This window comes from Propithecus coquereli, unplaced genomic scaffold (genome assembly GCF_000956105.1).
Source record: "Propithecus coquereli isolate 6110/MARCELLA unplaced genomic scaffold, Pcoq_1.0 Scaffold56, whole genome shotgun sequence".
NCBI lineage: Eukaryota > Metazoa > Chordata > Mammalia > Primates > Indriidae > Propithecus > Propithecus coquereli.
The window spans coordinates 4477989-4502592 of record NW_012151507.1 but is presented as its reverse complement, the minus strand read 5'-3'; the positions used below and the strand labels follow the sequence as shown (position 1 = coordinate 4502592).

The window sequence follows — 24604 nt, the reverse complement described above, 5'->3', positions numbered from 1 at the left end:
TGAGTTTGCAACTGTTTGATTTTAGCTAAATGGCAGGGCACTAATTTTAAGATTCAAAGAGAGGCTTTAAATAGAGTCAAGGTACCTTTGAATACTCTTGTGACCCATCGCGCCTGGAGTTCTGTGCCTACTAAGATGGACCCTTTAAGGCCAATGAGGCCGATGATGGCCAGTGTTGCTCTTTCCAGACTTGAGGGAAAGACCCGCTTGTATAGGAACAATTTCTTCATGCAGAGGTTGTTGAGAGGCTCTTCAAGAAAGGGAAAAGAAAACGTGTATCCTGTAGTGAAGATCACACTGTCAATGTTTCCTTCCACCGTCCCGTCTTCAAAGATAGCAGAGGTTTCTGTAAACTCCTTCACGCTGGTTTTCATCATGACTGTCCCACAGAGGATACAGGTTGGCAGCTCATCGTTCACAATAAATTTTGGTTTTTTCCTTTGACACAGAGGAGAAAATCATTCACTGTCATTATATGTATGAGAAACTTCAGCTAATGATTTATTTAGCCAATTCAGGGAAATCACCTGCCAAGCCGAGGAAGTGAATTGACCAATGTCTAACTCAAAATCATCTACCTGACTTATTATGTTTATAACATGTTTTCTTTTCCCACTCCCAGTAAAAAACATGTGGAAAATGGCTAAACCTCCTCTTTCCTGCCTGGGGTTTGAGAGTCTCTGTCTCTTGGAACTAATTTCTGGAGCAATGTTTTTCTCAGAGCATCAGGATAGAGTGTACAATAATCCATTCGATGATCAATTTTGGGTCTCATGTCACCTAGGCCTCCAGGGAATGATGTTAGGCTAAGAGGAAATTAGCAAGAAACTCTTTAAATAAAAACATATATCTTTATAAAATTTACATATCGAGTCATCCTTTGCCATTAGTTTTCCTTATAAGTTGAAAGATAGCTCAAGGAACAGAACACAGGCCAAAAAAAAAAAAAACTTACCAAAGGAAAATATAAAATATGTGGGTCAAGCATGCAAGCATATACTAAAATCACATTTAATGACCTTACATGCATTTCAAAGGTTTTCTTTTCCTTGCCAATGTGTAACTCTATACAGATGTATATTAAAATGTATCATTTTAGGAATTCCTGTTAGAAATTCACACCTCAAATCACTCAGCCAGAATAGACATTTATTAAAGGTTAGGTAGAGCTGACCATCTGCTCTCACTGATGCTGTATGACATCATTGCTGTATGGCAGTAATTTCAAGATTCCTCAAAGCCAATTTAAGTTTTCTGATTTTTCAAGAATCATTTCTAGTTTCATAAATCACTGCTTTTGTTACCAGACAGAGAATATTCCTATTTCAAGAACTGCTGTGGTACCTGATGGACATTGTCTTAGGGTAATAAGTTTAGAACAGGATAAACAAAAGCAATATTACAATTATTGAACATTTTAAGTTCCAAATAAAACAGAATGAAAAAAATACTGATTTAATAATTTTTCTATTAAATAAAAAGGTTTAAGTACCCCTTTGTAATACTTAATCCATAATTCTCATGATTAAATCTCTTGTTCATCCGCCTCTCTCCAATCCAGTTTAGGAAACAGGAAGGCAGAACTTGTGCAATAAGATCATGGCATCTTCTTGTAACCATCATAGAATAAGGGTAGCCCCCCTCTGAACAGCGGCTGTTAACCCAAGCACCAGTTCTGGTACTGAGAAGTACCTAAAAAAGTATAGCAAGAAGGATAAATACATGTCCATCATTTTGTAGTATTTTTCTTCAATGTGTTTCGAATGGTCGTATAACATTTTGGTCTTATAACAATGGAGGATTGGTGAATTGGGACACAAATCAATATATGACTATCTGTTCATATGTCATTGTTCTTGAACTCATTTTACCGGATCTATATATCTGTTAAGTATTTTTATTATGTTTCTAGAATTATAAACATAGAATTGTAATATTTGTAGATATACAGTATTGAGCCGGAAATTTTTTTGCATGTGAATAATGTAGAATTTAGAGTGAAGCTTTGGAAAACAATTTCAACTGAATAAAATAAAAATCTTGTCTTATTTTATTTTAATATTTGGAGACAGAGTCTCGCTAGCCTAGCTCACAGCAACCTCAAACTCCTGGGCTCAAGCGATCCTCCTGCCTCAGCCTTCCGAGTAGCTGGGACTACAGGCAGGCGCCACCATGCCCGGCTAATTTTTTCTATATATTTTTAGTTGTCCAGCTAATTTCTTTCTATTTTTAGTAGAGACAGGGTTTTGCTCTTGCTCAGGCTGGTCTTGAACTCCTGACCTTGAGCAATACTCCCGCCGTGGCCTCCCAGAGCGCTAGGATTACTGGTGTGAGCCACCCTGCCTGGCTAAAAATCTAGTCTTAACAGGTGTAATCATTGTCCTGTAATTCACGCTAAAGTGGAATAGTTTTCTAATTTGTGAATCTCAGCTTGGACTTTCTAAAATCATTACGTATACTTCTTGGGCAAGGTAAAGGTTGCTTTTATCTTAAAATAAGGTACATATCTGACTTCTAATAGAAAACTTGGAGACATTCAGAAAAACAATCTCCCCTTTCTATTCTTATTGGGGGTTTTGCCAGAATGACAAAGGGAAAGTATTAAAAGAAAAGATGATTGGCCTGGATGGAGAAATTTGCCCATGTAGTCTTGTTCCTTAAGGAACACTTCTGAAAAATGCCCAGTGGTCTGGCATCCATACAGTTTTCCCAGGCCCTTCTTGGAGATGGCCCAAATGTATGAAGTGTGGCTTTTTAAATAGTTCAAGGAGGACCATGAGTGGCTTTAAGGACTTTCAAATTTTTTTCACTTAGTCTCTGTCTGCAAAATTTAGCCCTTGGCCAGTGTGTTTTATAGTCTTGAATACCTCTCTGCAGCCACCATACATGATGGTGGGCGTGGGGGCACCGATTCGGAGACAGGTACCTGAGCTCCCGTTCGACTGAGCTCCGCGGCAATGTCTCCTCCAGTGTTCCCAAGACCGATCACTAAGACGCGTTTGCCCTGAAAGCCTTCTGGGATCTTGTACTCTTGACTGTGCAGGATCTGGCCTTTAAACTTATGGATTCCTGAAGGGAGGGAAGGATCAGAAAATCCAAAATATCTAAAGCTGTAATTTCCCAGTATGCAGGGAAAGGGTCTGTGGAAAAAGGAAGTCCCAGAAACATGGCAGCCCTTTGCTCCAACCAGTAGTCGCAGAAGTAGAACAAGAGTATGATTTCCTTCTCCCTTGGGATGTTGTGAGCCCGGATATAAATACGGTATGACTTGCCTTGTTAAAAAATATAGGTGATCTTATATTCCACGTGAGTGTGCCTTTTGAAAGCAATTACTTGAGAAATCAAACTCACTGCACACAAATAATAAGAAACATCTTACGTACTACCCTGGACATCCTAAGCAGGAAGTGGATTGTTTCTAGTTACATGTCATTATAGCCATCTAATTAAGTATTGTATCCAATTGTGATTTCTCCTGGGACCAGTATGCTCATATCTAAATACTTATTTGACCTCTTATTTTGGATACTAAATAAGCATCTCAAAAAAAAAAAAGATAAGTTGTTGATGCATGTTATTTTACCCAGTAGATATGTTCTATCAGAATGTGATTTGTTTGTATAATATGTTTACAAATTGAATTTTAATTCAGTGAAAATTTTTCACAGAAGAAATTCTGTGGCAAGTTCTTTCGTACAAAATTATTCTTGTGATGTGGGCTCATGTTACTTATACTTTCTGCTTATTTCACTTTATGCTTTACTATATGTTAATGCTTTTTTACACTGTATGCTTATTTGCACTTTATTCTTACATTATTTATACTTGTTTCTGAGTAGTCTTTCATGAAGCTCCTAGCACTCTTTCAACAGAAGCATAGCTAGTATGATATTTATATATGTAAGAAAGGCTACCAAATATTTCTCCTTTTGATTTATTTTCGGTAATTATCTCCATGGCAGACATAAGCCATGGATTCACATACACCAAGAATGGTAGTAGCGGTGGAAGTAGGGCTGTTTACGGTGGAGGCAGCAGCAGTGGAAATTATGAGAAGTGACAGGAAACAATGGTGACGAGGCCAGTGACAGGTGAGACAGAGCACTGACGAAGAATCAGAAAGGGAAGCTCCACAGTTTGGAGGACTGGATAGCCTCCTACCCCACTGCTTCAGTGGTTTTGAAGTTTTAATGTATAAGGATTAAACTCTTTTCTAGAATATATCATTCTCCTACCATATGTTGATTCATTACTCAGTAACATCTATTCAATAGCTACAACATATAACAAAATATTTTAGTAGGTTTCTTTGCCTGCTGAGGCCCCAGAAGGTGGGAAAATAACAATAGTTATTGCATTCCAAGTGAGGCCTTAAACCGGCTGTGCTGAATTTGCAGAGAATGGGCATGCAGGCCAGTTTTGCAATCCTTTGCCTCACACCCAGTTTGAGGGTCTAAAATGGTTGAAGTTAGCTGGTTGGTGGTGCACACCTCTAGTCCCAGCTACTCCGGAGGCTGAGGCGGGAGGATTGCTTCAAGCCAGGAAGTCGGAGGCCGCAGTGAGCTATGTTCGTGCTGCTGCTCTCCAGCCTGGGTGACAGAGTGCGACCCCATCTCGAAAAAAATAAAATTGAATAAAAATAAATTTTAAAAAATTTTTAAAAAAATGGTCGAAGTTGGAGTTGCTAGGAGTTGGAAGTTGGACAATGTCATGAAAGGAATTTTTAAAGTGCTGTGTCACTTTCTGCGATGTTGCCATGGAGTCAGGTCTGAGGGGATCAAGGAGACCACACTGTGACCTTGACCCCTGGAGTCTATGCAGCACAAAGTGGAAACTGGATTCATTTAATCCAGGGGCAGGAGAAGGACAAGTCCCACAGACCAGGTCCACAGGGGTATGAAAACAAGAAATGCAGTTGGCTAATGATTGTACCTTACACAGCCTGTCCTTTCAACATAACCCAAGGTGCCATGTTAGGTCTAAGCAATGTGAGCATAAAAGGCAGTCCCCACCCTCAAGGAATTTGTCCTTCAGTGGGAAGATAGTTAAGTAAACAGATAATAGCTAACATGTTTAGCCCTTGCTATGCCAGTCCCACGTGCTCTTCTAAGGGTCTTACACATATTAACTAATTTAAACCTCATGAAAACACCATAGGGTGGACCATGTTCTTTTTTTTTTCCCCAGAGACAAGGTCTTGCTCTGTTGCCCAGGCTGGAGGGCAGTAGTGTGATCACAGCCATATTCTTATTCAATTTTATCAAAGCTGAGATTGAGGCCCCGGGAGATGAAGAAACTCGCTATACAGTAAGCACCAGAGCCCAGACAGGAGCTCAGGATGTCTGACCCGAGTGCTCAGCTGGCAGGCATGATACTACACTGCCTGTTTGAACAGGACATGTTATGACGGCTCCCGTGTGGCATCCACCATGGACTGAGCCAGGAAGGTATTCTGGAGGAGGTGATTTTTTTTTTTAAAGGAACAAATCTGAAGGATGATTAGGAATTGGAAAAGGGGAGCACTAAGAGGGTTTCAAGAACTGGGAACAGAATATACATCAAATGCATTAGAGAATGAGGCATTCAGCCATTTGCTGAGGTTTTGCTGGAGAGAATAACTTGAGGGCTCAACTTTGGTTCATGGAGTTTGTATCTTTCATGTGACCTAACACAGTGCCTCGCAAATGATAGGTCCTCTGTAACTGCATTAGCACGAAAAAATATAGAATATGTGTACGCAGTTCTGAGTCAGTGATCATGTCAATGCAGTGCCAGAAAAAAAAAAGAGATCTATTTGGTAAATTGAAACTAATTCAGGAAAAAAGAAAAAGACAATTATATTCAGAAATAAGAGAAACTTTCCATCTGAGGAATGTGAGCCCCCTTTAAATGATCAGGCCCAGAGAGGCATTGAAATGGGACAGCAGTCACAGCTTACTCCACCCTCGAGCTAAGTAACCACTTGTTGAAGCCACTTCCTATGTAGGCTCTAGACTTACTGATGCCCAGTGGCCATGAATCAACCTAACAATGTCATACACCGGACACCATAACTCATATCCTGTAGTTCAACAATGTATAGCCAATGACTAATCAATGTTATATCTGTAAACCAATGAGAATTTCTGTCAAAAACCTTTGTATTAGCCTCCTCTATGTCCCCTGTTGTCTTTAAAAACCTACTTGTAGCACAGGTGGAACAGAGCAGCTTGGAAGTGTTTCCCAGGCAGCTGTCTTCACTTCGACTTAAGTGAACTCGTTAAAATTTTATTTTGTGCCTCAGCTTTTTCCTTTAGCTCAACAATAGAGATTTTACAAAAGGTTGTGTTTGTCACAATTTCAACTTTCAAATAGTTGTAGTGACGCCTTATAGGCAAAGCTTGTGCTTTCAATGGATTTTTTCCGGTCGACAGGGTACAAAGAGCTCTGATACTTTCTAGACAGAGAAGAGTTCGTGCTCCCAAGTAAACCATTCATTTCAACAGAGGTCCTAAAGCTATTTGTGAAAGATACTGTGGTGATTAGTTAAAACCAAGAAAGGAATCTTAAAAAGTTATAGTTCTTATGTGGAACTGAAGGTAGTGGGATTTAAAGGGTATACCATCCTTAATCTGACAAGACATTAAATTCCAAAAGTATCCAGATCAATAGTTTGGCACATGTAACACGTTTTCCCTTAGGAGCCTTGTTACAAAAGGCGGTTATGTGTTCCTTTAGCACTGTGCAATTGTGTGTTTAGCCCCCAGCCAGCAGCAAGCCTGAAGCTCAACCACCATTTACAACAGCAGTTCCCAACCTTTTTAGCACAGGGACTGGTTTCACTGAAGACAATTTTTTCGGGGACATGGGGAGGGGCGGTGGGGGTGGGGAAGCAGAGCTGGTGGGGTGGGGAACAGCTGTGGTGGCTATAAAGACAAATGAAGCTTTGCTGCTCATCTGCCCACCTCCTGCTGTGTGGCTTGGTTCCTGAGTTTCATGGAGGACAGTTCTTCCACGGATGGGGGAGGGGGAGCAGAGAGGGTGGGGAGCTCAGGTGGTGACACCGGTTCCTAACATGCCACGGACCGACTGGGGGCTGGGGACCTCGGATGTACAATATTGCTTCTTTGCAAAATTAGGTATTGAATTCTCACTTGATTCCTAAACATAGTTTTATGAATAAAATTTTTTGTTAATTTGTGATTGGGTTTATAAGATTTATTTTTCATTTTTTTTCTCGCCAAGGTTTGCAAGTTTTATTCTTCATGTTCTTTCTTCCTTAAAAGTTCTTTCCATTCTTCAAAGAAATTCCAAAACTTCACCGAATCAGTTGCCTTTAGGGCCACTAATACATGACAGAAGAGTGGCTTTACTACATTTTAATAATCCTCATTTGACTAATTTTATTTCCCTCATCAGAATTTGAATAGCTTTTAGCTTCTAAATAATCCCTTTTGCCCTCAAAAAGTAGAGATTTGCCAATCATGAGTAAATATATTAACATTAAAAAGAATGTGCTCTTGGAGTCAAAAGCATTTCCAAAAGGGAATTTTTAAAACTCCTTTTTGTGGATAGCCCTGGTCTAAAAGGTGCATGGATTATTATTGTGTTGATTATTTTGAGGAGTGAATATATTCCTTTACATGCATAACTTCCAGTTTATTTCTTTTAAAAAAAAATGTGTCAAGTTTTCTTATACTCTTACTTTTTTATTTTTGTTTTTTTTTTCCGTTTTGAGATAGGGTCTCACTATGTTGCCCAGGCTGCCATCAAACTCCTGGACTCAAGAGATCCTCCTGCCTTAGCCTCCCAAGTAGCTGGGACTATAGGTATGTGCCACTGCACCCAGCTTAAGTTTTTGATTTTTTTCTTTTTAAAGAATCAGGTTAGTGAAAAAGAGCCTAAGTTTTGAATTACAGGTCAGTCTTGACTCAAATGATCTGTAATTCCAATCCCCAAAATCAAAGCTTTTTTTTTTTTTTTTTTTTAAGGCAAGCATGAAGTGAAGTTTATTGAGGGGGAGCAAGATAGGATTATAGAGCAAGAGCAAGACATAGGCTTACAAAGCGTGATACATACACCCCAGATGGCAACTGGATCCCTCGTCTCAGCAGAGAAAGAGAGCTTGGTTATGGTTTGGGTCTTGTTTTATGGTGTCCAGATAGGGACCTCCTTGTGGTTCAGAAGTCACCACAGAACCACTTTCATTAGACCAAAGCTCATTTTTTTAAATGACAGATCTGATAGTTTTGAGCCTTATGTGATTGATAACTGAATTTGAATTAGACACACGTGATAAAGCTTAAACAATAATACTTAGTAAGTAAATAATAAGATCTGATGCTTATATAGTGCTTTATATTTTTCAAAGTAATTTTGTACATATTATTTTTGAGAGTGAATATAAAGTTGTTTATCATCATGGGGAACTATTTCTAATTATAAATCAATAACTTTTCTTCTAGAAGAACCCAGAAGAGTAGGCACAGTCTCAGATAGAAATGACTCACTATGGCTGGTTAGATGGTCGTGGGTTATCAGATCTTATTAACATCAGTGTCACTAAAGTTGGTATACAGTCCCCTCCCCACTGCTACATTTGACTGGCATACACACACAAGAAAAAAACAAAACAACAACAACAAAAAAATAAAGCCAAACAGAAGAAAAAGGAAGAAGAAAGGACTCACCAGGAAAGGACTCCAGAGGCAAACGGGGATTCAGGAAATGTCCAGTGCAAACCATGACAGCATCAAAAACAGCTCTATCCTGCTTGCCCTCTGTCTCGGTGACAACATCCCACTGACCGGTTTTGGAGAAGTCTGCACGCTTTGTTACGCTGCACACAGTGGTCTAAAAGCAAAAGACAAACACTCGCTTCCTACCAACACCTTCAGCCCTCATGCAATGACTGGTATGATAACCGTGTCTGTTAACTTTAAGTTGGCCAAATCCCATGATAGGAAGTCTATAAATATTGGTTTATCATCTCAGAAAAGTTAAGTAACTTGTGAAAATTCTCAAAGGTGATAATATAGACTTGGACCCAAGACATTTGAATCTATTCATTGGAAAGAAGAAATAGTTTTTATTCCTAATGAGAAAGAGATGAGTTATATAATATGTTATGCTTTGGAAAATTTAGGAAAATGAGTTCTTCCCTATTATAATTTCTGTGGTTCAGACTTCTAGTCATTTCTTCTCAATGGGTGTCATGAATAAAATTCTTTTTGCTTGCCTTACCCTGAATAAGAGTTTGGCATTTAGAAGAGGAATCAGGAAATTCGGTATTTTAATGATTTATTTGAGTAAAACATGAGCAGCAGAGAGAAGTGAGGAGTCTTTATTGTCTGCCTTATTTATGGAGAGAGATAAAATGAAGAAAACGTTTACTTAAACACATCGCATTTCCATTAGATTGCTGAATAGACCAGCCCCCATTCATCAGTGTTCCATAACACCAAGTATCTTACCTTAAACTGAATGTATTTCAGGAGGTCAAAGTGCTCAGCAAATTCTTGGAGATAGTTCCAAAATTTTTCTTGGCTCATGAAATTGGGATAATCTTCTCGGAAAGGGAAGTCACTGTAACATGACATTTCCTTGCAGACGTTTGTTACTAATGACCTGTAGACCCGGGTCATCCCATCTTTAGAAGATTCCTGTGGTGAAGGCATAGTTAGCTTGGCGGGGTGATGGAGACAGGAGGAAGAGATCAGAGATTGGGGGGCTCATGCCAGTCCAGCTGGGGGGGGGGGTCCCAGCAGTTAGTGTTTCATTTGTAATGGTAAAGAGTTTCAGGAAAGTCAGCATTGGGTGCCCATGCTCTAATGATTAGAAATCATTGGTGGGATTGGAATAATTCAATGCAATATCTTTCTTAAGCCACATTTCTCCCTCAAGTCTCCTCCTGAGCTGTCACTTTGAAGCCTCTTGTGACCCTGCATAAGGTAGCTGTCATGGCCCCACTGAACCCTGTACTTCTAGCACTGAACTGATCACATTGCGTTAGAATTATCTGTTCATGTTTCTGTTTCTGTTTCCTGCCAGACCGTAAGGAGGGCAGGGTCCCTGTCTACCTTGTTCAACATTGTACCCTGGTGGAAGAACATGACAAGTACTTGTTGAATGAATGACAATTAATATTATAATAACATTTAAAAAAAATAGTGCAGTATCTGTGGGTTCTGCATCTGCGGATTCAACCAATCAAGGATTGAAAATATTTGGAATAAAAAAAGGACGGTTGCATCTGTATTGAACATGTATAGGCTTTTTTTTTTCTTTTCATTATTCCCTAAACATTATAGTATACATAGGGTTTGCATTGTATTAGGTATTGTAAGTAATCTAGAGCTGATTTAAAGTATACAGAAGGGTTTGCATAGGTTATATGCAAATACTGCACCATTTTATATCAGGGAGCTGAGCGTTCATGGATTTTGGTATCTGCTGGGGTTGGAGAGGGTGTCCTTGGAACAATCCTCCACAGATACTGAGGGACTACTATACATGACTAGAAGAAATTATGCTGAAATTTTAATAGTGCTGACCTATGAGTATTGTGACGATATTTGATTTGTAGTTTTCCTTTTGTCTAACTCAATATTGTTTTCTAAAACTAATCTGTATTCCTTTAGAATCGGAGAAGGAAATCAAACCAACTGTGGGGTCAAATGGAGAAGGTACACAAAGCAGACCCAATACTTTTGACATTGACATTTGGTGACTTGATGAGGCCCACAGTATACTAGACGAAGTTTTTTTCTTCTAGCGTGCTATAATCCTAAGGTTATGACCACTCCTGGCTATATACATTTGCATATTCTGTTTTATTCACCATCCTTCAAAGATTCATCAAATACCATCTCTTCCATGGAGACTTCCCTCATTCACCTGCATTGAACGAATGTTGTTCTTTTCTCCCCCCTGCGAGATTCAGTACTTGGGCCTGCCTGGCTCCCATCTTCCGACACCTTCTAATACCCCACGATGGGACAAATCCCTTTGTCCCCACCGAATACTCTGGTATTAATACTCCCAGTAACCAGGACCAACCCTTCCCAGAGGCAGGTGGTGTTTAACCACTCACATCCCCTGTTTCTGATGCTCAAGTCACCTAACAGCTGGCCTGGCCCTGAGTGTCGCCTCCTAGGGAGCATATTCCACTTCTCAGAAGGATTCGTCAGTGCCTGGGTTCTTTCTATTCTGACAATATGAAAGCTACTCCCCTGCCCCCCAGGACTTCCAAGATCTGGGGTCCTGCCTCACTCTTGCCACTTCTCTTCCCAAAGACCTGAACAATGCCAGGGGCTGGCGCTTCACTCCCTGATGCCAACTTCCGTCCTCCCTGGAAGGAAGGGATTGTGACTGCTCCACAGTCACTGGGGCCCTTTGGTTTCCCTGATGTGACTCTCTGCTACTTGATCTTACGATAGGATGTCCACGATCCAGGAATCATCATAAACTTCCAAAACCACATTTGTCTATCAGACTTACTCTTTCCTCCTCTCTCTTCCAACTGTCCCTGGCCCTTTCCTATTTTCGAGGTTCCTCACTGATCGGACCGCATCCTGCATAGTGCTTAGCACTGCGCCATGCACTTGTTTGGGCTGTTGCGGTGAGCTTGCTCCCTTACTTGATCACCAAGGCAGGCTAAAGCCATCACCTCTGAGCAGAGATAAAGAACGTGGCCAAATTATGACTGATGGAGATGGGGGGATGTAAACCACGCACGGTAAACTTCCACAGTCCTCCGATGTCATTACTTCGCTCAAAGCAGGTGGGCTCCAGGTCTTCGTCCAAACAGCATTTGATGGAGGACAGGCCACTGACGCCGGCTCCAATCACTGCAACTCTCTTGGCCATGGTTTGCTCTGTTAGAGGAAGGTCAAGCAGAGCTTCTTTAGATGACAAAGTTGGAAGGCATCCCTTCTCACAGGGCTCAACTTTTACAGTGATGTAAATGCAGTTCTTTCATCTTTGAGTGGAGGCAGAATCACATTCTGGTTAAAAATGCAGGCTCTGAAACCAGACTATTTTGGTTTAAGTCCTGGCTTCACCACTTAGAAACTGTGTGACCTAGGGCTTTATCCTCTGTGTGCCTCAGTTTTTCAATCAGTAAAATGGGAACAATAATAATAATAACTACTTTAAAGATATGCTGTGAAGATTAAATGAATATGTTGGAAGAGTTTTATAAGTATGCCTGCTACATAGTAAGTGTTCAATTAAATTTAGCTAGTAAAGGTTGAGCATCCCAAATCCAAAAATCTGAAGTTTGAAATGCTCCAAAATCCAAAACTTTTGAGCACCTACATGACTCTAAGGAAATGCTCATTGAAGCATTTTGGATTTTGGATTTGGGATGTTCAACCAACGAGTATAATGCAAATATTCCAAAATAAAAAAAAAATCTGAAATCCAAAACACTTCTGATCTGAAGCATTTTGAATAAAGGATATTCAACCTGTGTTATCATTAGCTAGCAGAGCCGGTATCTTGACTCCCCTCCACCCCCGGGACCCTAGATCCCCTCGGTATTAAAGGAACCCTTTGCCATCATCTTGGGCCACTGAATCCTAGGAATTACAGTCAGTAGAAATGTTAGTTTTTATTCAAAGCATCCAGAGCCCTGAAGAATAGCTGGTCATGGCCATGCCCTGCCATATAACAAGGTTGTTACATGGATTGAGGGGATGTTCTTAGCCTTGCACAGAGGCGAGACTGACCATAATAGAAAACAAAGTCTCCAAGGAAAGTCATGTGGAGCAATCTGGAGTCCCAGATGAGGTCAGGTGGAAATGAGGCTGCTCACACTTGTCAGGGAGGAAGTATGTGTCATGGGGATGTAGAACTAGTTTTTCTTGAATTTATAATTTGGGCTTCCACATATCTCAACCTCATCTGCCTTGATCAGATGGGCTAATGAGTTAATTCCAGAAAATTAGGTTTATGTCATGCTGAGGCCCTTGACACATCAAGTGGACTTAATTGGGAATGCTGCTTTTCCCTGCAGCCCCCTTGGGTATGTGGGAACACATAGCATCATCATTCGACACAACTTAAGGCCACAGTGCTAATAAGAGGCAGAGTTTGCACTGAACGCGGATCTCTGGTTCTGAAGCCAAGACACGCATGTGTTGTTGGTCTGAGAGCCTGAAGTGTCTTGTGATTCTCCTCCCTAAGCCTCTTCCCTCACCTTTGCTCAGGTTTGCTGCTACACCTTTGGGATGGGCTTGGGGGAGTTTGTCCCCAAGGCTTTGCAGCTTGCTTCCTAATCAGATCAAAAGACACAGGCACAGAAGCAAAGTGGATTTACTGAGCATAGGGAGCAAAGACTTCTGAGTCCTCAGACCTCTCAGACTCACCTGATCCTGGAGCAGATTCATGAACTTGTAATGAGGATCAGGAGGATATCCTAGGGCCACTTTTTCCCAAATTTATTTGCTATCCTGCCCTTTGTAAGACTGAGATCTCCATACCCAACTTTGTTGTATGCTGCAAAATGTATCCCTCTTCCTATTGGACTCTTAGACTGTCTGAGAGTCTCTATTTAGTGGGGAGAACCATGTGGGCTGTGATGAGAAAGGACTTTGGAAGCAGCAGAATTGGGTTTGAACTTTGTCTCTGCTACTGACTAGCCAGTCAGTAGCAACCTACCGAAGCAACCTACTGAAACACCCTTAGATATATTATTTGTAAAATAAGAAAAATACCTGCATTGAAGGAAAGTTTGAGCTTTAAACAAAGTGGTATTACTTACACAAAAGTGCCTAGCACAAAATATTTACTCAGTGTTCATTTTCTACCTCTGTACTTTTCTCCTTCCTTCCCTCACTTCTCCCTGGAAAAGACAGCTCACACGGATAAAATTCATCAACAAGTTTGGATACCTGTAGGCAGATGTACCTGTGGTACGTTTCCTTCAGGTTGAGGAGTCGCAGGTCTAGACAGCTTCTAACCAGAAATAAATGGTCTCCACCAGTAAGGACACTTGAATTTCCAGGTCACTAGGTAGAGAGGCTTGGAGCTGGCATATCTCTTCTGTGCTCTTTCTTTGCATTTCCAACATAAAAGAAATGGCTGCTAATTGAATTGGCAAAGTGAAAAATACGCTGAAGCAAATAGGCTGGCAGCAAAGTAATTCATTCAACAGATGTGCCCTGGATACCTCTAGGTGCAGGCACTGAGCCAAGTGTGGGGCCCTGAAGATGTTAATAATTAAGACCTAGTAACTAGTGGGGTATGGTGGCGCATGCCTGTAATCCCAGCTACTCAGGAGGCTGAGGTGGGAGGATCGCTTGAGGCCAGGAGTTTAAGGCCAGCCTGGGCAACATAGTGAGACCCTGTAGCTAAATTAAAAACAAAAAAGGAAAAAAAAAAAAAAAAAAAGACCTGGAAACTAAATAATAGTAATAATGTCTTAGAAATAAAAAGAACGACACAGGAGATGCTGCTATATGGAGAGAGGCTGACATGCACACGCTACCTCATGCTAAGTCCCACAATAACAGCATGTCCTGGGCATGAACCCTCGCAGACCCCTGTTCTGTTTGGTCTCCTGCCTGCACACCTAGGGAGACACACCGAGTGGCTGTGGGGTAAAAAGGTACTCGGCAAAACACCTTGTCTTTTAAGGACTGACTTAGAGACTGTTACAGGCAGTAGAAACAAATTGGGAATTTGTACCTTTAAAATTAGTCCATATTTACAGGCTACGACTTTCTGAGTGGGGGCAGCACTTTTAAAGTTGCTTTAAGCCAGGAAGAAGAAGTAGTGAGTAAACCAGAAATTGAGAGATCTGAGTTCTAGTTCTGCTTCGGCCTCTACCCAGCTATACAGAACTGGGCAAAATTCTTGATTTCTCTGAGCCATTGTTTCCACATTTGTAAAACAGAGGGTTAAAGTGGCTTTCTTTTTGTTTCCTTCCAGCTTGAAAGCACTCCTTTTATGTCTGAAAACCAAGTGCTTGGTGGCCCCCGCCTCCAAATATAGATGTGAACTCAAGGGTAGGAGAGAACACTGCAGGCTGAAGGACTGGGCGAACAGAGGTGTGTGAGCACCCTTTTGTAAATTATGAATTGCTCTCCGTAAGGTACCCTGTGGCTCAGAGGTTGCTTATATTTACTTCCACGGCAGTGGGGACATATTGAACTGGACCTTTCTTTGAACAACAGGAAAACCCTACCCCATACCTGACCGGCCTGCAAATGTACGAGTCCTTTGTGAGACATGGAGAGACTTGGGTGCTTTGCAAATCATGTAATCAATTACGATTTCTTCGAGCTTGAAATTCGATTAGTTTGTATTTCTTACTGTCACCCCACCACGCTCCTACTTTGCTACAGGATGACCTGCCACACTGTCGGCCGAGTAGTCTGGGTTTCCCAGTGCCTGGCGCTCCCATCTCATTCACAGGATGAAATCAGAGGCGAGGCTAGTGTCACTGAAAGTCCTACAATTCTGTTTTTCTCACTGACACCTTCCTTTTGGATGGTTTCCCTCCACAACACAACTTTGTCTCCTTACACTTTCCTTTGCTACCTGACTCTTTCCTTAATTCTCTTGCTTCCACCCTAATCAAGAGGCTCCAGAAGTAGAGAATCACATTCATTCTTAAGGAATGCACTCTCTAAGCAGAATATTCATCCTCTTCAAAAGCAGTTTCTGGAGACATTTCCCAATTTAAAAGAAAAAAAATCCAGGACACTTACCTTGTTCTCATAGAGCAGATACTTTGACTTAAATTCAAATAGCCAAAGATAGTGTTCGTCTCAGGAAAACAAAACACAACAAAACCCAAAAACTCAAAACCCAAATTCTTTGTTCTAAAAGAAAAATAAACAGAATGCTGACTTTGATCAACGTGCTCTCAGTTTAAAACAAAAGCCACTCGTCTTTTCTGCCATGCTGATGACAGCAGAAAATAAACTCACTGAGGAAAAAAAGTTGTTTAGTTCGACAGCTTGATACTTCCGTGATGTCCAGGGAGGACCAACTGATGAGTCAGAATACAGCTGTTGGATTGGCAGGACATAAACTCCTCCTGCCCTTTTCCCCCACCCTCCTGGACGTCACAGTTCTGGCAAAGCCTTAAAACTTATGGAAAGCATGTGGCAAGCGGCGCTCTTCTCATTGCAGGCTGTAGAGGGCGCCAAGTCACCTTTCTCAGTGAAACAGGCGGTCTACTTTTGGAAACAACTTTAAAACCCTCACACGTGTTTGAACCATCACAGGAGCTGTCCAGAGGAAAAAGTAATTTTTTTTTTAATTTCAGCATATTATGGGGGTACAGATGTTTAGGTTACGTATGTTGTCCTTGCCCCCCTCCCCCCCTAAGTCCGAGTTTCAAATATGTCCATCCTTCGGGTGGTGCGCATTGCATTCTTTTTTTTTTTATTATTATTATTCCAGGGTATTGTGAGGGTACAAACATTATAGTTACACTTTATGTCTTTGCCTCACCCAAGTGCGGATTAAAGGCATGCCCTTCCCTCCCTTTAGTGCTCCCTGTGTCCTTTAGTTGTAGATTTGCGCCCCCATCCCCCTAATCCCTAGAGAATATTTCTGCCATGTGATCAACCTAGTGTTGATCAGTTAGTACCAATTTGATGGTGAGTACAAGTGGATCCCATTCTTCCGCTCTTGTGGTGCCTCACTTTGGATAATGGCCTTAAGTTTAATACAGGAAAGTATAAGAGGTGCTAGATCACTGTCGTTTCTTATGATTGAGTAATATTCCATTGTAAATATATGCCAAATTTTAATAATCCACTCATGGATTGACGGGCACTTGGGTTGTTTCCACATCCTTGCAATGGTAAATTGTGCTTCCATAAACATTCGAGTACAGATGTTTTTATTATAGAATGACTTTTTTTCCTTTGAACAGATGCCTAATAGTGGTATTGCTGGATCAAATGGTAGTTCTACTTGTAGCTCTTTGAGGTATCTCCAAATTCTTTTCCACAAAGGTTGCACCAATTTGCAGTCCCACAAGCAGTGTAAGAGTGTTCCTATGTCTCCACATCCTCACCAGCATTTGTCGCCTTGGGATTTTTTGATAAAGGCCAATCTTACTGGAGTTAGGTGATATCTCATTGTGGTTTTGATTTGCATTTCTCTAATCATTAGAGATGTTGAGCATTGTTTTGTACGTTTGCTGGCCATTATGCACCCAACTCAGGAGCACCCAGATACATAAAGCAAACCCTGTCTGATCTAAATAGCATGATAAACAGTAATGTCATAATAGCCGGGGACTTCAACACCCCACTAAATGAACTGGACAGATCTTCTAAACAGAAGATAAGAAGAGAAATGATGGACTTAAACAGAGCTCCAGAACAAAAGGGTTTGACAGACCTCTACAGAGCATTCCATCCAAATAAAGCCAAATATACATTCTTCTCATCAGCTCATAGAACTTTTTCCAAAATCGATCACATACTAGGCCACAAATCAGACCTCAACAAATTCTTCTGATTTAAAAGGTTTCTAAGAAACAGAGTTAGCAATACTGAAGTGTTTTGTATGTTTCCTCCTTTGCTAGATTTCTGGGAACTAACTACATCAGTTCTCTTTCTGAATGGGAAAAATGATACTGTTTCTCAGTATGGTGTTTGGAATAATTTCTAGACTAAAAATGAGAAACCTTTCTTTCTATTGAGTCTGTTCTATATTATGGCCACAGAGTAGGCCTAGCATAGTCATAGTCATAAAAAAAGAGGGAGGGATAAACAGGGAAAAAGATGCATGTGGAGATTCAGACCCATGGATTTAGAAACATAGAGGTATATGTAAAGGAAAGATATGAAATCCCAGACACAGTGGGAGAGATACAACACATCAACAGAGAGACAGACCGAGAGACAAGCGCACACACACTCAGGGAGAGAGACCTACATATACTTTCAAGGAGTAACATTCTTGTAATATGACTCTCATGATATCACCACTAAGACTTATGAAGTCATTTGAACATTGGGAACCACAGGCTTAAATGGGACAGAGCCCTGGATGTGTGTTCTGGAGACTCAGATTCTGACTTGGCCACTTAGTACCTCTGTTACCTTGGACAAATCAATTGACATCTCCTTGTCTGAGTTTTCTTATATGTTAAATTGTGTAGTACAGTTGCCTTACCAACCACATAATTATTATTGTGAGGATGAAATGAGATAATGGTTGGCACTTTATTAGTTTTAAAGGAGTGTAAAATGTGCACCATTACAACGATTGCTATAGTCTTTAGATGTGTCGCACCTTTATGTGATACATGTTTTGTACTGCTGAAATAAGTAGAGACAGAGCTTGCTACAGCAAAAGATTCAGCCACCATCACTAATATCTGGCATAGATTCAAAGGTATGCGGATTTTTTTTAAATAATAATAAAAAGAAGGGCTTCAGGTATACTTTCATTGGAGGTTGTTGGCATAGGGAACGTGGAGATGGGCTAACTAGAATTTAGACATCATGTGGGACTGGTTTGGGGAGCTTATTTGGCTTTCTGTGGTTGGTTCTGAGTTGGAAGCAGGAGCAAAAATTAGAGAAGCTGGTACTCATTGACCAAGTCCTGACTGTTGTGAGCTCATTGTTGCAGAGGTTGTGGGTCAGAGTTCTGTTGCTGTAGGTGATCTGGCCATTGTCCCTTTGTATATTCAGTCTCCCAGGACAGTAGATGTGATCGGGTTCAGGTGCCAGCTTGTGTCCTCTTGGTTTGACATTGGGACCTGGGGAGTTTACCTTGCCCTGTCTCACCTTGGGCACCAAACTTCCCCCCAGCCAGCTTCATGAGGAATGCTAAAATGTCAATTCTGCTTCAATGAAGAGAAAAGCATTTTCAGGAATACTCGAGATTGTATTTGGTGGGGAAATTTTTCATCATGAATTTCTATGCTAAGAAGTGAAATAGATCAGGGTAAAGATAAGAAATGGAATGATACCAAGGAGTTAGCAGACCAAACTGGAGGAAAAGCGATCTGTTTCTGTACTTACCTACAGAGCTTACTCTTCCCTGACTCCATAGTTTTTGCATCCTCTCTCCCCATCCAAACCGTGGACCTCCCCGTGAGGTGAGGTTTGCCATCTAAGCCCGTCAGTGAGGTGAAGTGAAGGCAAAATCTTTCTTGGCTGTGAGTCACATCTTCATCAGATGTAACTGAGATAGGCTGGGTCTAGAACTGCTTTTGACATGATGCTTGCTTTTGCTCCTCTTTTTCCTGCCTTTTTTTCCTCCCTGCTTTCTTTCTGTTAAAGACCTTCTGGCTGTGATGTTTCTCTAATGAATTCCAATCGAATTTGGTTGGTCCTGGTTGACTCTTTAAGAGACGGCAGCTCTATCTGCCTCTCAAAGCAGCGTTGTAAAGGAGTATCTGAGCAGGCTGTCTCTTCCCTGTGGCTGCTAGAGGCCGGCTGTAAGAGCCTGTGGAGGTGGTTGTTTTCTGTGGAGTAGATCTGATGTGGATCTTTGGTATGCCAGCCGGAGCACCTGTTTTATTATAGAGCGTGTTCTGGGGGAATGAACAGTTTCAGGCATTTCCATTCCTTTGGAAACTCTCAGACGACCTCATTGAACCCCCTCTCCTTTTATGGGCTTTATGCTTAGACTCCTCATCCTCATCTCTATTTCCCCAACCCTTAAAAAGAGAATAAAAGACCACTTGAAACCATCAATTTCTAGGTTTCTTTTTTTTCTTTTTCTTTTTTAATCAGTCAATAGTATAAAAGCACCATTTCAGTACAACCCAATCTTTTATAAAGTAGGGGGTTTTAGTTGAGATCTATGAAAATAGTTTATATGGAAAATAACTATGACTGCTCAGAATGCTGTGAAGAACAGCTTTCTTCTTAAAATGGATCTGGAACCTTCCAATGGCCTACAAATGCACAGAAATCTTAGTTATCATCCTCTAGCATTAGACAGAAGTGGAGCTGGGAGAAGCTTAGGAATACCGGTAGTACGTAGCCCTGGGGCCAGCCAGGGAAGGGAGAGGGTCGCTCTCACTGCTCAGATATGGTTTATAACTGTGAAGGCCATCTTGCTATAACAGAGGAACCAGGGCATTGTAAATTTACTCTGTGCATCTGTCATTTAGGAAACCTTTTACTTATAGAAAAATCAGGAAAACAGCTATAAGCAAAGCCAGAAAGCTAAAGAGTTTAAGTAAACTCTCAAAGGGAGATGGGGATTCTTGTACAATTCGAGATTTGGTGACCTTGAATGTTCGGTCCCACTGGGTCATGATGGCATTTCTGGCTCCTTCCCATTTTCCTGGACCAGTCAAGCGGAACTGGTATGGTGAGCATGGGCCGAAGAAGACAGTCAGAGCAAGGCGTGGATCCGTCAGGAGCATAGAGAACAGGTTGGGTTTTGCATTGATATAGGTCAGGAGTTCGTCTATGTAGGTGATATAATCGGATTGTAAAGCTTTGCAGTAGCACAAGCCAAACCTTTATAAAAGGAAGATTGGGGGAAAAGGGGAAGACAAAAAAATAAAATTATGATAATCTCCGAACAAGTAAAAGTGTTCCCCCCAAAACAAATGCTGCTGCAAAATTTGGAATGGTTCCTATATTCTCCCCTTTATGCCTTAGTTATCTGATGGCCTCATTCTATTTCTTAAATAGAAGATGAGCCTCTTCAAAGATACTTTATACATATGGCTTTCAGTGGGTGCTCTGAATACTCATATCTAGAATTTCTTTAGTTCTTCGGTGAAATGATTAGCAATTTCTAGAGGAAAACATATTTTATAATTTCTAAATCTTTCAAAAATTAAATAGATTTTAATGTAAAAAATAATGCAAAAAAGCCACAAAAATCCATAGGGTGGAATTCCCTGTAATGCTGGAATGTGGCCCTAAAGTCATTGGCTGACCTATGTGATAAGAAGATTTTACACCATATAGTATTAATAGTTCTAAGTTTGGAAGTTGGGAATATATATGAATGAGAGAAATGATAACAAGTTCCTTAAATGCATTGATTTTAAGACTTTTTTTTTAATTTCAGCATATTATGGGGGTACAGATGTTTAAAACCTTTTTTTCTGCCACAGAGTCTTTTTGTCAAGTGAAAATTTACATCGAAGCCCAAAACAGATAAAACAGTAAAGCGGGTCAAACCAGAAATGTTTTGGTTGGATTGAGAGCAAGAGTAGAGGGCCACGACTCCCTTCTTCGCTGGCCAACTGCCTCCCATTATCCCTGGCTCTTGAGTGGTAGCCACAAAACAAAGCACAAGGGGAAGCCTCTCTTCTAGAGAAGTGGTTAACAAATTTACTCTGAAAAAAGACCGGATGGTAAATGTCTTAGGCTTTGAGGGTCATATTACTGTGTCAATTACTCAACTTCGCTATTGTCATACGAAAGTGGCCATTGATATTATGTAAATGAATGAGCATGGCTGTTCTAATAAAATTTTATTTATGGCCAATGTGATTTAAATTTCATGTAATTTTCACATATCACAAAATCTTTTTCTTCTTTCTTTCCAACCATTTAAAAATGAAAAGCAAAAGCAGCAATTTTAATAAATGCAATAGAGCTGGTAAAGACTCGCTGAATGAATGAATGAGTGGATACTTCTAGTCAAACAGTGGACAAGCACAATTGTTTGCCTGCTGATGATGCATAAGGTATGGAATCATGCGCATGGGAGATGAAGGTTAGCTGCATAGTACTTGGCTTGGAACCCAAACTCCAGGTGTTGTTAGACAACCATGGTCTGTCTGAAGTGTTGACTTTGGGGACATTAAAACTTCTCAATTTTCCTTTCCCTCCTCTCTTCTTAAACAGTCTGTCCTAGTATTTTTCCTCTAAGTTTCAGATGCTTCTTTTTCCTCCAATGTAACTCTCACCTCTCTGCTATTGTTTTACCAATTTCATAAAGCATTAGTAGTTGACTTACCAACCGGGCTTGTTTTCTTTCCTTGCATTAACTTCCTGTATCATGACACTTGGTGGTGGTAACTTATTCACACCTATAAGACCAAAAAAATGCAATTTAACTTTAGGTCTAGCTGTTTACTTATGGATAAAGATGGTTTACTACCGCTCATCTTTCATTTCTAGTACTCAGCCACTCATCTATTCTCTTCCCAAAAATGTTGGCAGCCTGAGCTGACTAGTGGTATGTTCCTGGTACTAGTGCCATCAGCTGGAAAGATAAGCACTGGACTCTCACTAGTTATTTGATATGGCAGAACCCCACACTGGCTTTGCCTTAATTTTGTCACTCAGTTGCTTGAATTTTAAAATTTTAATTGAACCAGTTAATTCAGTCAACTGACAGAAGTGTCAACTGTTATTTTGTCTTAGTCAAAATAACAGGTAGCTGGGTGCAGTGGTGTGCACCTGTAGTCCCAGCTACTCTGGAGGCTGAGATGGGAGGATTGCTTGAGGCCAGGAGTTCGAGGCTGCAGTGAGCCATGATCATGCCTGTGAATAGTCACTGCATTCCAGCTTGGGTGGCATAATAAGACTCTCCCGTCTTTCAAAAAAAGAAAATAAAAGAAAGAAAAAAAGAAAAGAAAAGAAAGGAAAAAGAAGTAACAGGTAGACATAGATACAACTTATATTTTTAATTCCTGATTTGTCATTTATGATGGTGATGGTACAAGTGATTATGATAGTAAATTTGGTGAACAGTAGAATGGACCCTGCTTTTAAAATATTCTTCTTTTAATAGGAGCTGGGTAACAGTCTAAACATTTCTGGTATCTAAAGTCACATGGCAAACCAAAACCTCAAGCCCTGCTATTTCTCACACACTTACCTTTCAGGACTCGAACAGCCCATCGAGCTTGTGTTTCTCCTGTGGGTATCATGGAGCCCAAGGGTTTGATGAGGCCAATAACAGCCAGGGTTGGCTTTTGCAGATGTGCAGGGAAGATATACTTGTACAGCGACGCCTGGCCATCTTCGACTTTCACTACAGACTCATCAAGGAAGGGGAAAGCAAAGGTGTAGCCAGTGGCGAAGACAATGACATCAATGGGCTCTTCCTTTGGGGTGTTGTTAAAAATGACGGAGTTTTCCTTTACTTCCTTTATGCTTGGCCGGATGAACACCTTCCCAGTGATGATGCGGCCTGGGAGCTCATCATTTAGCACAAACTCCTTCAGCTGAGTCCTAAACAAAAACACCAGCAGGGAAGGGATCTGCCAGTGAACAATGCAGCCATCCCCCAACCCCCTCCTCACCTTCCCTTCATTTTGGGCCTGTGCCCTTGGTCGGACAAGAAGTGTCAGACTTGGGAGAAGTTACATCTGCGGAAGGAGATTCAGGAATGTCCAAGAAACATTATACAATATGCTTACCATTTTCTAGAGTTTGGAAGCCTGAGGAGGAGGCCAGAGCTTTCTCTCATTTTCATTTCTCTTGCTGATTTTCAGCATTCAGCTGTCACTGTCATTCTACGGAAAGCCGAATACCGAAGGGCTACAAGGGAAACCAGGGACTCCTATATCTGATGAGAACTACTGGAAGCTCTATCTAGTAGTCTCTCTTCCTAGGAAGCAATTGTGTAAGGAAAACATATGTGTGTTTAAAGGAACAAGGGAAGAATCATCTTTTTCTGGCTGTACCTTTGGAATCACAAGACAAACAATTTGTGAGTTGATTTTGTATAAGCTGAGCCATTTTTGGCTTATGGGGAAATCACGGACAGAGACTGTGGTGAAATGAATTGGCACTGGAGTAGGAGGTAGTAAGAGTGGCTTCTTATCCAGATGTTCATACTTAGCAGAGCTTGGGCAAGTCTTGTAGCTCCTATAGGCTTTCTCCTATTGATCTGTGAGATGGGGATACTAGCACTTTCCACCCGTAGTTCACCGGGTAGGATGAAGAGCACATGAAATAATATATATGCAAAGAACTTGGGAAATGGTAAATGATTAAATCTAAGAGAGAAGGGGTTATAATTTCTCGGATTTCTTTCATATGTTCTAATATTTATGGGATTAAACCAAATTCTTTATAGCCCCATGAGCCACCTTCCAGGCTAGAGAGAAGTTATGGTAGCAAAACCTCTACTGGAAAGAGTCAAAACCCCTGAGAACCCTGGATGTAGGAGACAGAAGAGGGTAGATGAGGAATAAGGAAGGAAAAAAGGGAGACAATAAAGGGAGGGAAGAAGCAAGAGGAGAGCAGAAGTACGTGTGGTGGAGGGGGCTGCATGCCATCAGTGGTGGCCCGGGTGCCACCTGACCCATGTTGGTGCAGAGTGAAATCTGGAGGGAGACCAGGCAGGGTCTCCAGGCTGTGGTATCAACTGATAATGGATTTTCATTGTAGAAACTTAATGAATGAGGAAATAAAACTTCTGATTCTTGTTAATGGGATAAGTCACAGGTTGTAAGTGAAAGGACAGACTGAAACCAAGGTCCTGTTGACAAGGGCAAGAAGGCACTGCCGTTAGAGGGCAACTGTAGAGAAGCAAGTTGTGAAGGGCAACTGTAGGATTCAATTTTTCCCACACAATGAAACAAGGCAGGTGTGTTGCTTCTGTCAACAAATTCACAGACAAATCACTCTCTTTTGATTGTGAGGCTCTAATAACTTGCCAAGGTCACAGAGCTCACTACTCAATGAGCTTAGGAAAATGACTGAATTTTGCT

General features: G+C 41.0%; 2 protein-coding genes across 4 annotated transcripts in view; both read right to left on the bottom strand.

The window, feature by feature from the left end:
- Positions 1 to 15903, bottom strand: part of FMO4 (flavin containing monooxygenase 4) — a 26068-nt gene extending 10165 nt beyond the window's left edge. Inside the window, exons 1-5 of the mRNA XM_012657701.1 lie at positions 15696 to 15903; positions 13875 to 14067; positions 11716 to 11855; positions 9453 to 9641; positions 8670 to 8832 (exon numbers count right to left, since the gene is read on the bottom strand). Coding sequence (XP_012513155.1) covers positions 8670 to 8832; positions 9453 to 9641; positions 11716 to 11847 — 484 coding nt within the window. The 5' untranslated portion in view covers positions 11848 to 11855; positions 13875 to 14067; positions 15696 to 15903. The remainder of the gene's footprint in view (positions 1 to 8669; positions 8833 to 9452; positions 9642 to 11715; positions 11856 to 13874; positions 14068 to 15695) is intronic.
- A 3739-nt stretch (positions 15904 to 19642) lies between these two features.
- The window catches only part of FMO1 (flavin containing monooxygenase 1), a 43725-nt gene continuing 38763 nt past the window's right edge, over positions 19643 to 24604 (bottom strand). For 2 of the 3 annotated variants that reach the window (XM_012657730.1, XM_012657732.1), the window contains 3 exons: positions 22762 to 23117; positions 21895 to 21967; positions 19643 to 20435 (listed from right to left, as the gene is read on the bottom strand). In XM_012657730.1, the coding sequence (XP_012513184.1) occupies positions 20093 to 20435; positions 21895 to 21967; positions 22762 to 23117 (772 nt within the window). In that variant the 3' untranslated portion in view covers positions 19643 to 20092. The remainder of the gene's footprint in view (positions 20436 to 21894; positions 21968 to 22761; positions 23118 to 24604) is intronic. The other variant, XM_012657731.1, reaches the window with a different exon arrangement.